The sequence below is a fragment of the Eulemur rufifrons genome, chromosome 2 (assembly GCF_041146395.1).
Source record: "Eulemur rufifrons isolate Redbay chromosome 2, OSU_ERuf_1, whole genome shotgun sequence".
NCBI lineage: Eukaryota > Metazoa > Chordata > Mammalia > Primates > Lemuridae > Eulemur > Eulemur rufifrons.
In genome coordinates this window covers 16,049,138-16,062,384 of record NC_090984.1, presented here as the reverse complement: position 1 = coordinate 16,062,384, position 13,247 = coordinate 16,049,138, and the positions used below count along the sequence as shown (strand labels likewise).

Genomic DNA, 13,247 nt, shown 5'->3' with positions numbered 1-13,247 from the left:
CATCCTCTAGCCAGGCTGGCGTGACACTGGTCCTAGGCCCGTGCCAGGGAGCCCCAGGTCCCCGGTGGTCCCTGGTGACCACCAAGACCACAGAGGCAGCGATGCCTGGTGGCAATCACTCCCTGGGACACCCCTCCCACTCAGAGGAGCCCAGACGTAGAAGGAACCTCAGACAGGGGCAAGTTTCCATCTGGAATCGTTTAATGAGTCTACTTCTTACACACATAATTATAAAAGAATAAGAATTGACAAAAATATTTTCTTTCCATAATATGTAGAGGTGGTTTGTTTCTGTTTTTTTTTTTTCTTCTTCTTCTTCTTCTTTTTTTTTTTTTGGCCCGCCCCTGGCAGAACTCTTGGCGGGGAGGGAAAGGAAGGGGACAGTATAACCCTGAGGTGGGGACGGTTCCAACTCCCAGCCCCCAAACCCCCAGTGGGCACGGGCAGGGCAGACACCTGTGGCCTGAGGGCTGGGCTGGGGAGGGGACAGCGGCCGCTGACCAGCAGAGCGCTGAGGCTCCGCGCGTTTCAGTGCCTGCCTGAAAGCCTGGGGGAGAGGCGGGCATGGGAGGGCGCGGTGCCCCCCAGCAGGCCCTGGCCACGCCTCCTGCTGGGCCCTCACAACTCTCCGCTCGGGCTTTGGGGCTCACCAGGGGCTGGGTTGAAACCCCACTGCCTGACACAGACCCCGAGTCTAGACTTAGGCACCCCTTGCTTTCTGTCTTTTAAATAGTTATGAAAAATGCCCCCTAAAACAAACCACAAACATGAAGTGTGGGGCTGGCGGGGAGGACAGGCAACTGCATGCTTCTGTGCTGGGGATGGTGGCTGGCCGGGTCAGGAGACTGAGGGGCCACCGGGAGCCACAGGCGGAGGGCGCCCCCGACTCCTCTGAGTCTCTTCTGGCCGGGGTGGCCCGAGCTCTGGCCTCTCCCGTGCCCAGCGGCCGGTGGCCTCCTCCTTGCAAAAGGCGGGGAAGGCCCAAGGCCATGGGCCACCATCTCTCTGTCCTGGCATCCAAGCAGTAGCAGGCAAAAACCCAGGAGCATTAAGAAAATGATAAAAGGCGTCAGGGTGGCGAAGGCGGCGGCTCCTCGGGGCAGCAGGGCTGGCCAGCGGGGGTAGGAGAGGCACCTCATCTGGGCCTGTGGGGCCACTCAGTCCCTCCCGCCTGGTCCCCGGGGGGGTGGTGGCAGCCTCCAAGCCACTTGTGCTCTGCTGTGACGGCTCCGGGCGGCGGGCAGGCAGCCGAGGCGGCCCGCGGCGGGCTCAGAGGTATTCTTGCAGAAAGTGCAGCAGTGTGACTTCGTAGTGCTCACCCGACTCCGGGCAGCGAATACTGTGTCTCTCGTTGGGGTAGATCTGGGTGGAGACACGAGGCAGGCTGGGGGCGCTGCGGGACCTCCCCAGGCTTCCCCCCGTTACCAGGCACAGGGTGCAGACAGGAAAGGCGCATGACCACTAAGACCCATGGACCTGGGGTCAAATCCCACCTGTACCACTGACTCGTGGTGTTAACTCTAGCCCTTCTCAAAAATGGCACAAATGCGGACTTTGCAAGTTCGCTGGGAGGATTTGGTAAGATAAGGTCTATAAAGTGCCATGCACCTGCCAAACCCGCTGGGGAGGGACAGACCCATCTCTGTGGAGGAGGCCAAGGCTGCAAACCTCAGAGACACCTGGGGCTCTCGTCCTAATTTCCATTTCACCACAAGGCCGCGTTTGAACTGCACAGGACAAGCTCTAGGCCCCAGGATGGCCGCCCCCCAAGGCTTTGTGTTTTGGGGGTTCTCTTGCCACCTAAGGGAGATTTACCCACAAGGGGGACAGTGACAGGGAACTCCCTAGTGTCCTGAGACCTGGCCCAGCTGACATCCAGGCCCTCGGGTGGACGGACATGGAGTGCATATCCTGCCCCTGGCCACAGAGCGGGGTCTCCCAAGGTGCTGATGGACACAGGAACAGCTCCCCCGCCCTCTGGGGGCTGGTGGGACAGACCCTCCCAGACAACGCTGGTGCTGGCCAGCAGCAAGGCCAGGTGGCTCATTCCTCGCTGCCTCCTGCGGCAAGATGGGTTTCCTAGACATGCCCCAACCCAGTGCTGCCACCCTGGCCCGTCAGCCTGGGAACGCACCAAGCCGCCCGCTGCTCTCCCCTCCTCTACCCTTGCCTTCCTTATCCGTTTCTGGACGAATCCTGAGTTGGGCAACATGGTCCCCAGCCTCTGCAAGACCACGCCAGCCTGACAGTGAAACTGGCCTCTGGGTCCCACAGCTCCTGACGCCTCACAGGCCCCTGTCCTGCTCCAGCCCAGGCACTGGCACCACCTGGGACAGATCCTGCTAAACCCACCGCCAGCCATCCGCACATGCTGTGCCCACGCTGCCACGCCACCCTGGGTCCTGGCTGCTCGGTCAGGGCCACCCCATGTTCCTCCCCATGACCTGGGAGGGGAGAGGGAGGGTCTCTCTACTGAACTCCCAGCCCCCGGCCCAAGGCCTGGCACGTGGCAGATGGGATTTGTGAATAAAGAGGGCCTGTAGCTGCCAGCTGCCCAGTCCAGCAGTCGCAGGGTGTCTGAAATAAGGTGGGGTGTACTCCGCGCATCCCAAACACTGCCCTACTCCCACCCCAGGCCCACCTTGCATGCTGTGCTCCTCCTGTGAGGACCCAGGAGGCAGCGTTACCGTAGGAGTGTCGCAGATTGGGAGTGCAGCCCGAGGCTGCCTGGAAGGGCCACCCGAGGTTCCGTCACAGATCCTCCTGACTCTGACCCCACCTGCAGCCACCTGGGCCTGCTGGTGAGGAACATGCCTCCAGGGCAGCTTGGGATGTGGGGGCCTAGGGGAGTCCTGCTGAGAGGTCAGCTCTTCACCCCACAAGGGAGCCCCGCCTCTTTAAAGCAGCCCCACCTCACCACTGAGGCCCTGCCTCTCACCTAACCCTGACCCTTTACAGAAGCCCCACCCTGTCACCAGAGGCCCCGCCCCTCACTGAACTCTGCCCCTTTAAGGAAGCCCCACCCCCATCACTGAAGCCCGGCCTCTCACTAAGCCCCATCCTCCTAACCAGAGGCTCCACCCCTCATTCCCGAGCCCCGCCCCTCAATGCCAAGGCCCCACCCCACCCAGCTCTGCTCCTTCCCCAGCCACTCTGGTCCCGTCAGGAAGCTGCTCCCTTCTCCATGTTTGTGTGTCCACCTGTGGGCCCCCAGCCCTGGCTGCCTCCTCACTCACGCCAGCACCCTTAAATGTTACCTGCCCAGGGAGGTCTCGGATCCCCCACCCCTTAGCAATGACCCTGCTAGATGCTTTCAGCACCCTGTGGTTACTTCTAAGCACGTTTCTGTTTGTATCAACATGTCAGTTTCAGTGACCTCCCTCCTAGGCCCTGGGGCAGGGGCAGTGTGGCCCACCCCCACTCTGTGCTCCCAGGTGAGGTCCACGCACAAGTGAATAAACGGACAGCGAGCAGGGACCCTCAGGATCATGAGGCAGGCAGTGGCGTGGGAACGCAGGGACCCCGGAACCTCTGCTTCTGGTGGGAAACACCTCAGGAGGCAATCCCAGCACGCCTGCTGACTACCCAGTGCAGGGCCCCCAGGAGCCACCCACCTGGAGCTGGTAAGGTTTTCCCGCTCGGATCAGCTGCGAGACGAGGAAGTTTGTGTGGAAAAAGTGCACGTTTTCATCCAGGAAGCCGTGGAGGATGAGCAGGCGGTTGGGCCTGGAACACAGTGAGGGTGAAGGGTGTGTGTGAGGCTGCGGTCGTGCCGGGGCAGGAGAGGGAGCGGTGGGCGCAGACTTCCTCACGCCCTGAGCTGCTCTGGCCACTGCCCATGGTCCCAACCGGGCTGAGTCTCTCCCCAGCCCCGGCTCGGCTCGGCAGTGGGAATGACCCGTAAGCCTGGGGCACAACTGGTGGGTCCAGAAGACCCCCTTGCTCCCAGACAGGGAGGGGACAGGAGTGTGGTTTGCGCGGATAGATCTCTGAACTACAAGGGAGCCTCTGTGGCACACTGTTCCACAGCACAGTCAACGACAGAATGTTCTAGACCTGCACCACCCAACACTTGAAACGTGGCAGGAATGACTGATGAACAGAAATTTTTTTTTATTTTTGGGGACAAAGTCTCCCTCTATCACTCAGGCTGGAGTGCAGTGGCGTCATCACAGCTCACTGCAGCCCCCAACTCCTGGGCTCAAACGATCCTCCTGCCTCGGCCTCCTAAAGTGCTGGGACTACAGGTGCGCGCCACCATGTCCAACTAAATAATAATTTATTGTGGTAAAATTCACATAACCTAAAAGCAACCAGGTAAAAGTACACGATTCAGTGGCACTTGGTGCATTCACGATGTGCAACCATCACCTCTCCCTAGTTCTGGAACATTCCATCACTCTGAAGCCAAACCCCATTCCCATTAGCAGTGACTTCCCATCCCTGGGCAGCTGCTGATCTGTGCTCTGTCTCCACGGATTTCTTCGTTTAGTTAATTTGGACGAGTGTAACCGTCAATTTCAACGGCCGAGTGTGACGACTGGCTCTCACACTGGACAGCGAGGTCCAGGTCGGTGGGTTGTGGGGAGACGTCATGTTACCCTCGCCAGGAGCCCAGGCCACGCTCCAGACCCCGGGGAGAGCGACACAGGTGGATTTTTAAGCACCCTCTGCAACTGCACAGGATCCCGGGTGACGCTAACCAGATGGAGACACCCCAGGAAGTGGCAGCACCCTTTTCTCTCCATCAGAAAGTGAGGCCAAGACCAACGTCAAAGTGTGAAACAGGACATCTGAACTGGCCCCACAGTCCTGGACATTGTCACCATTTAGGACACGACTTAAGACAGCCAGTGCATGACAAGGGGTGTAACTCCAGCTCCTTCCATCCTTCTGAGGGCAGGGCCAGGGCCTCCTCCCTCCATGCGCACCCTTGGGTTCTTCGCAAGGGGCGGTGAGGAAGGAGGGCTGGCAGGGGTGGGGGTGCTTTGAGACACACACAGGTAGACGCCAGCCCTGCCCAGGCCACAGGGGCACAACGGGGGAGGTGTGAGGGTGGCCTGGGGTCCGTGGCTGGTGCCAGCTGGGGTAGGGGGGCATCCCAGATGGGCAGAGAAACTGCAGGTTCCCTGGGGGGTGACAGGAGAGCGCTTGGGGGAATTCGGGGTGCGGGGCACAGGGTCCTTACTCATTGGGCAGCTTCTCCACGTGCAGAGCCACGGAACCCGCCTCGTAGCCATGCTGGTTGTTCTCTGGCACATCCATGTAGCGCTCTGTGTACCCCGTGTCATAGGCCATCCAGACTGTGACTGGGGCGCCCGCGATGGCCACCTGAAGGACACAGTGGACAGGGACAGAGAGGGAGCCAGGGGTGTTGGTCAGAGAGCCTGTGCCCATCGTCCCAGGGCCTCCCTGGAGCATAGGAGCGGTCATGCACTTAGGGCTGGCGGGCGGGGAGGGGCCCTCAGACGGTGTGTCCCTGTGGACCGTGAGCTGCTCCAGGGCGGGCAGGGCGCCACGGGCGGGTGGGTGAGGGCCCTGCTCCCCCTGCCCTTCCGCCGCCTCCTCCTCCTCATGGCCTCGCCCCGCAGCACCCTGGTGGTGCCGCTGGCCCGGGGCCCCTCCCGCCGCTCCTCACACCATGCCCCACCTCTGCCCATCCGAGGGCGGGGTCCCGGGCTCAGCCTCCCACAGAGAGCTGCTGGCAGGGTTTTGCGCAGCCGGATGCCATCCTGGGGTCAGCGGTGGCGGGCAATGAGGAGGGGGGCTCGGCCCCGTGGGGCTGCTGCGGGGAGAAACAGCCACGTGGCAAGGCCCCTGCCGAGGCGCCTCTGGGGGCGGCGGGCGGGCTAGCCGGGGGAGGGGCAGGTGCGCAGCAGGCTAGCCGGGGGCAGGACCCACCTTGAACACCTGGGGCTTGTGGATCAGCCCCATGAGCGAGAGGAAGCCCCCGTAGGACCAGCCATGGATGGCGACGCGGCTCAGGTCGATGAAGCCGTACTTCTCGGCCACGAACTGCAAGCCCTCCACCTGGTCCTCGATCTCCACCTGGCCCTGGGGGACGAGGCCGGGCACCTCTCAGCGGCCTCCTCCCAGGCGTGCCACTGTGGTCCCACCTCTGTCTTCTCCCTCTGAGATCACACGTGTCTCTCTGGGGGCCACCCATCTCCCCAGGCCCCGCCAGACCCGGCACCAGCCCTGCTCTGCTGCCTCCTGGGCCAGCGCCTCTGGGAAAGACCCGTCCTCTCTCTGGGCCTGGTCTGCTCAACCCTGAGACAGGGACATTGACGTGGAGAGGGCCTGCAACAGAGGGTGCCAGGGCGAAAGGAGACTGGGTGCATCCATCACTGATACCGTCACCACTACCACCGTCACTGCCACTGCTAGGGTCTGGGTGTCTGTGTCCTCTCTGGAACTCACGCTGAGGCCCCTACGAGGCCTTTGTCTTGGAAGCAGAGAGCTGCCCCCACCAGACACCAGCCCTGCTGGCGCCTTGCTCTTGGACTCCCTGGCCGCCCGAACAGTGAGAAATAAACATATATTCCTTATAAACCCCCAGCCCAGGGGGTTCTGTGACAGCAGCACAAACGGACTGAGATGGCAGCCATCGCCACCACTGTCACCGCTGCTATTAATGACCCTGCTGCTACAGCCACCAGCCCCTGTCCGGTGCAGCCCTCGGGACTTCCCATGGACTCGGACTGTGCCATGAGCTCAGGCACCAGGTGGCATGCATGTGTCCTCTGTGTCTCCAAAGGGCACAGCTCGGAGCTGAGCAGCAAAGCGGATGTCCCCCTTGAGTCCAAAAGGCCACCTCACTATGCCCAGGCCATCCCGGCCAGGACTTCCCTGTGCCCCACACGAGCTGGGCCTGAGTGACTGAAGAGAAGTTACCATCTGGTTCTTCAGGGCCCCCTCGAAGTGCAGCCCCCGCTGACACGAGCCCCTGCCGTCGATCACGACCACGGCGTAGCCCAGCGACGCCAGCGTGTTGAGCCGCAAGTACTTGATGCCCTTGAAGGAGTTATTCACCAGCTGCACCTGTGGGGCAACATGACGTGGTGCTCTGGGCCTGCGGAACAAGTCCAGCCAGGGACACCAACAGGATGGGGACAGGGACAGGAACAGGACGGGGCCTTAAAGCCTAATGAATGTGCTTCTGCTTTATCGTGAGGCTCTGGGGACACTTGGAGAGTGACAAGGTCAGATGTGCCCTGGGCCTTCCCTGGGAAGCCACTTTGACACCACCGACGTGAGGGGGAGGTTGCTCTCTGGGGTGGGGCCGTCTTGGGCATTGCAGGGTGCTGAGCAGTGTCCCTGCCTCCACCTGCTCCATGCCAGGAGCTCCCTTTCCTCGGCTGTGACAATCACCAATGTTCCCAGATGACGCCCAGTGCTCCCTTGGGGGGCAGAGCTGCCCTGGGTGAGACGCCCCACCTTTGACGGCTCCACCTGCCTGGTCCCAGCCCCTGCTCAGGGCACTGGGCCCAAGGCCCCTCTGCCCCAAGCTGGTGACCAGGGGGCTTCCCAGAGAGACAAGGGAGAGCGGGCAGGTGAAGGGGGAAGGGACGCCGTCTAGGAGGGAGCGAGGGCTGTGGGGACGGACGCAGAAGCAGAACGAGCGTGCTCACGATGGAGCGGTGGGGAAGAGGGTGCTAGAAAGGTGGCCGTGGCCTCCCACTGACCCTCCCCTAGCGGGCACCCACCTGGGGGCCTCCATACACGAAGAGGACGGTGGGGTGCTTCTTGCCCGGCTGCACGGAGTGCGGCTTGTAGATCATGCCGTAGAGCTGCACGTCCGAGCGCGTGTGGAAGTGGAAGATTTCCGGGGGCACGTAGTCCGGGGGGCAGCCTGCGGGAGACGGAGCGGCTGTGGCTGTGGGGCCGAGGGTACTGGGCCGGCCAGGGCAGCCACGTCTGGCCAAGCCACATCCACCCGACACCCTCGAGCCACAGCCTCGCCCCAGGCCCAGCAGGTGGACCCCAGCACCCACTGTCCTGGGCTTCCCAGGGTGTAGAGGCAGAACCCTGCCGCGCGGGATGCTGCCATCGGTGGACGGTGTGGAAGTTCATACAGCAGTTCCCAGGGCGAGAAAGCGATTCCCCTTTGCTCTCTCCTGCCATCTTTCTCTTACCCCAGGACCAAGGACCGTCCTCAGCAGCCCTGACACCTGCTGGCGCCCACGGAGGTGCTGACACCTCTGGAATTTGACCATGAGCTAATCTGAGGCCGACATCTCACGGATTTTTCCTTAAATTAGTTTTCTTAGGTAAATGTAGCTGAGTCAATTTACAGGAAGACCCAGTCAGGGGTAATTCAGGTCTGAGGTTGGGAGCAGTTTATTCTGAAGGGCCAGAGAGTAGGTATCTCCAGCTTGGCAGGCAGACTACTGTCTGCTACTGTGGCGCTAATGAGGCCATATGCCACGTAAATAACTTCATGTGGCCGGATGTGGCCGCGCAGATTAGAAGTCTGGTGAAACCCAGGGCGCCCAAGTGCCAATCCCTGCCCCACCCCCAGCCTCAGTTTCCCCATCTATAACAGTAGGGCCGAGCGCCCGCCTGTCTCAGGGCCGACAGAGGAGTCAAGGATGGCGCCTGTGGAGAGGAGGCCCTCGATCCATTTCTGCTCCAGGGGGTGAGGGTATCACAAAATCCTCTCCAGCCCACGTGTGCCAGGGACTGTTTTCTAGAATGTTCTGGAAACCTACCAACAGAGCAGAGTCAGAATTAGGGTAGGTCGTCCTTTTTACAGAGTGATTTTGGGGCACCAGGCATTTCACTGGATGTAGTTTTCATTGTACATCCTTGTGCATATCATTTCGTTGATAAAAAAACAACTTTGCTTTTGTTTTTTAGAGACAAGGTTTTAGGCTCTATTGTCCAGGGTGGAGTGCAGTGGTTCAATCACAGCTCACTGCAGCCTCCAACTCCGGAGCTCAAGTGATCCTCCTGTCTCAGCCTCCCGAGTATCTAGGACTACAGGTGTGCACCATGCCTGGCTAATTTAAAATTTTTTTTGTAAAGACAGAATCTCACTATGTTGCTCAGGCTGCTCTCAAACTCCTGGCCTCTAGTGATCCTCCTGCCTCGGCCTCCCAAAGTGCTGGGATTACAGGCATGAGCCACAGCGCCCGGCCTAGATAAGGAAACACTGAAAGGTGATGAACTGACACCTAAGGTTGTGCCTCCTGTGTGTGCTGGAGCCAGAACTGGGACCCAGGGCCACCCGTGCACTGTCCCGGCTGACCCCAGGGTCTTGTGCTGTCAGGAGCCCTCTTGTGTCCTTGAGGAGCCTCTCTCATGATTGACCCTTGCTCCTTTCCCAAACAAAGGCTTTGGGATGTCTGCTCTGTGCAGGCGCCAACGTGGCCGGCTGCTCTACAGGAAGCCTGCACAGGGCACCTCTGAGCACTGCCCCGGCCAGGACGCCACGGGCGGGGACAAAGGTGGAGCAAAAAGCCTGAGCACTGGGGTGGACTGTGAGGGAGCTCAGGCAGACACTGGTGCCCCTGTCTGCACCGACTGCCCTTGTTCCAAGTGTTCACTTGCCACCTTCCTGCCGGCCCAGCAGCTCCCCAAGGATGGGGTCTGCGTCCCGCTCGTGACAGGCGGGCACACAGCTGGCACGGAGCTGAACCCCTGCCAAGTTCCCTGTGAGGGACAGGCCCCTAGTGCAGCTCAGACTCGAGACCGTGTTAGGTGGCAGGGCCCTCAGACGGTGGGGCCACTGGGTGTGTCCCCCGTCAAGTTCCTGGGCTCTTGGGAGCACCTTGGGTGCCCGGGATTGGGGGGTGGGGACCAGCTGAGGCTCCCGAGGGGACAGGGCTGGGGTACTCACTGGCGGCCTCCATCATGCTGGCCCAGAACCGCGGCTGCTTGTGCAGGGGGTCGTCGTCGGGGCCGCTCAGCTTGTAGACGTGCACGCAGGGCGGCGTGCTCACACTGCTGTAGTGGCTGATGAACATGTCGAAGTTCTGCGGGCGGGATGAGGGGGCGCTGAGCACCGCGGGATGCCGCCGCCCCTGGGTGGCTCTGACCCTCACGCCTGGGCCTCTGTCACCAAGTTCTGGACTTCGACTGTGTGCCACACCCGCTCCCTGCTCCATGACTGAAACCCCAGAGCTCTACCCACTGACACCAGGTACCATTACCCACGTTTTGCAGACAAGGAAACAGAGGCCAGGAGAAACCTGTCCCCTGTCCAGGGGCCCACGGGCCTGCCCATCTTGCTGGTTCTGCAGCCCATAAACTGCTACTGACTCTTGCCCCGGACTTGGGGTGCCTCTGCACACCCAGTGCCTGAGGTTCTAGGAAGTTCCCAGGGGTGAAGGGCCGCCTCCCACCTCCCACCTCCCACGGACAGGCAGCCCCAGGGCTCCATCACTCTCTACCACGGGATGGCGGTGGGTACGCCATCCCCTTCCTCCCTTCCTGGGGAGGTGGGGGCACCTCGGGGCATGGGGAGGGGCCCACCTGGCTCATGGAGCAGCTGTGGGAGAAGCCGGGCGTGGTGAGGCGCACGATCTCCCCGGCCGCCTCGTAGCTGACCACGTAGAGGTGGTGCTCCAGCGGTGTGTCTTTTGTGCCTTGGAAGTACACCAACTTGGTCTCCTCGTTGACCCAGATCTGTAGGGGACAGGGGGCTCCTGTGACATGCCCTGGCCCCGGCCCTGGACTTCTCGTGCCTTCCTGTCCCATGCCTCTCGCCCTGTCCCGTAGGGTGGGCCTGGCACTCTGTGGACGGGAGAGCTGATCGCCCCCAAGTCTGGCTTCAGCCCACCTGCTGGGAAGGAACCGCCTCTGCGAGATGTGCTTATCTGACCCGTGGGCCAGGGGCACCCCCTGATCTGCCTGGCTGACTGCAGGCAGTTCCCTGGTACCCCGACCCCACATGGCTGATTCCAGGCTGAATGGGGAGGCCCTGCCCTGAGCCAGGACAGAAGGCGAGGGCACAGCGCTGGGACAGAGGCTGAGGGAAGCCCCTCGGCCCCCGGCCTGCTCAGCCCACCCCTCTGACCCAGGTGCTCGGGGGCCCATCTGCCCATCTCCTGGGGGAACGTCCCCAGTGGGCCCCAGGAGGTTCTCAGGTGAGGGCCCCAGGAACGGCAGGAAGGAGGCTTGAGCGGCTCCTGCCTAAAGGTGGCTGCGGCTTCTCCAACATGCGCCTGCACCCTCGGTCCCGGGAGCAAGCGCTGCCACCAAGGAGGGAGCCGACTGTGACCGACAGCAAAAGACAAAAGCGGAGCCAGGCTGCAGAGGTCTGTGGGACCAAGGACCCGCTCTCGCCCTCAGCGTGGACGGCAGGACATCGCTCTTGTGCCTGGGGCCTGAGAGGCGGGCAGAGGTGGCTGGAGCCTGAGGTAGGGGCAGGGACTTCAGGATACGTGAAGACACTGAGGACGAATGGCCTCCTGCGTCAGGGACAGTGGGGCACAGACTTGCAGGTGGGGCTCACACGCTGCTGTGGGGATGTGACCCGCTGCCGCCTGTCTGGGCCGCCCTGGCAGCGTGGAGGCCAAACACCTGAAAAGGGCACCTCCTCTGACCCAGGACTGACGCTCCCGAGGAACCCGCCCGCAAGGCCTCCGCAGTCCAGGCACGGGGACGCGCAATGTGTTTTTAAGACTGAAAAAATGGCAGCAAGTTCAATGCCCCAAGAGACGGAATTGGTCCTTCGTTCCAGCACAGTTCTCTGTGGCCACACTCACAACGACACAGGGAAGTAATAACACTGGCTCGTGTGCGTGTATGTGTGTGCGGGGCAGACACCATGCCGAGGTTCTCAAGTTATAGTACTGTGGGGCCAGGTGCGGTGGCTCACGCCTGTAAATCCCAGCACTCTGGGAGGCTGAGGAGGGAGGATTGCTTGAGGCCAAGAGTTCGAGGCTGCACTCCAGCCGGGGAGACAGAGCGAGACCCTGTCTCAAAAACGAATGTACAAAAAAAAAAAAAAAAAAGCAAGCAAGCACCTCCCCAAATTACAGTACTTTAAAGCAGGGTCCTCATGGCGGTGGGGCGGGGGGGGTCTGGGTGTGTGTGAGACTGACTGTGCTGTGAAGATGAGAGGTTTAGAGCTATTTAACATTCCCATTTTACAGAAGAGTAAAGTGAGTCTTAGTGCCCAGCCAGCCAGGGCCCGAGCCAGGCTGTGAGACGGGAGTGACTGTGGCCCAGCTGCATCCACAGCAGAGCAGGGGGCAGCAGGTGACCACCAACCACTGCGTCACCTTTTGGGGACAACCTTCTCCCTTCCACTCACACGTAGCGGTGTGGATGTGAGATTGCACAGAAGGGAGCTGTGTTCTCAATTTACAACTTGCTTCCTCCCTGGAAATTCGGGGATGCCGTTCCGCATCTGTGGCCAGGGGTTTGGATGCGCCTGGTTGTACCGGGCCCCACACGGCTGTCGCCTGTCTACGCAGCCCAGACCCGGCCACAGCACCCCCGCTCACCGGCTCCGGTGTTTGCTGACAGCCGTTGCCACCGTGTGAACCACCCTGCGATGCACAGTTCTACGCAAATATCTCACAAGCGCTCTGGGACCTCGTGGGGTCCACGACCCGTCTGCCTGGTCACATGACCAGGTGACAAAGGCCATCTCTGCCCCTCAGGAAGGCTGAGCCACGCTGCCCACCCTGTGCTGCCTGGGGTGCTCGGCTCCCCTTCTCTGGCCAGAGCCCCCCGAGAGGCATTGCTTCCTCCTTTATATTCAAGTCTCTGGCCCAGGAGGCATTTGCTTGGATGTGAGGGAAAGATCCAGAAAGTCCCTGTGTAAAATGTGGAATTTTGTAGAACCGGACCCCAGTGAAGACACTCAGGGCAGAGGTCAGGCCTTGCTATGTTTTTACAACGCTGTGTCTTGGGCAGGTAAGGAGACGCCTGTCATCTCTGCAGCTGCCCTTCTTGTTTGAGAACCTCCTGGGGCTGGCCAGGGGGTGGGCTGTGGCCGGAAGCAGCCTGTCAACTCTACAGTAGGCAGGAATGTCCCCGCCAGCTGCGCTCCTGGGGAGAGGTGGTTCTGTGGAGCGGAAGGAAGCGAACTGAACCGCCCAGGCAGCACAGGACGCGGGCAAGGCCCTCCCCACCGGGCCCTGGCTGGGCTGAGAACAGGAGGGAAGTGAGGGAGCCAGGGACAGGCCCTGCTTCCCTACCTGCAGCTGGCTGGAACCCAGCCCCGGGGACAGGTGCTCAAGCGGAGAGGAGTGGGCAAAGCGGTGGTAGCAGGGGGAGGGAAGAGAGAAGCC

At 61.4% G+C, this 13,247-nt stretch overlaps 1 protein-coding gene across 2 annotated transcripts in view; it reads right to left on the bottom strand.

Moving 5' to 3' along the window:
• Positions 1–215: 215 nt before the first annotated feature.
• DPP9 (dipeptidyl peptidase 9) overlaps positions 216–13,247 on the bottom strand; it is a 37,642-nt gene continuing 24,610 nt past the window's right edge. The window contains exons 15-22 of one of the 2 annotated variants that reach the window (XM_069480115.1): positions 10,477–10,629; positions 9,842–9,977; positions 7,707–7,852; positions 6,895–7,041; positions 5,902–6,054; positions 5,189–5,331; positions 3,615–3,726; positions 216–1,362 (exon numbers count right to left, since the gene is read on the bottom strand). In XM_069480115.1, the coding sequence (XP_069336216.1) occupies positions 1,270–1,362; positions 3,615–3,726; positions 5,189–5,331; positions 5,902–6,054; positions 6,895–7,041; positions 7,707–7,852; positions 9,842–9,977; positions 10,477–10,629 (1,083 nt within the window). In that variant the 3' untranslated portion in view covers positions 216–1,269. Of the gene's footprint in view, positions 1,363–3,614; positions 3,727–5,188; positions 5,332–5,650; positions 5,786–5,901; positions 6,055–6,894; positions 7,042–7,706; positions 7,853–9,841; positions 9,978–10,476; positions 10,630–13,247 lie in introns of those variants that run through there. The other variant, XM_069480125.1, reaches the window with a different exon arrangement.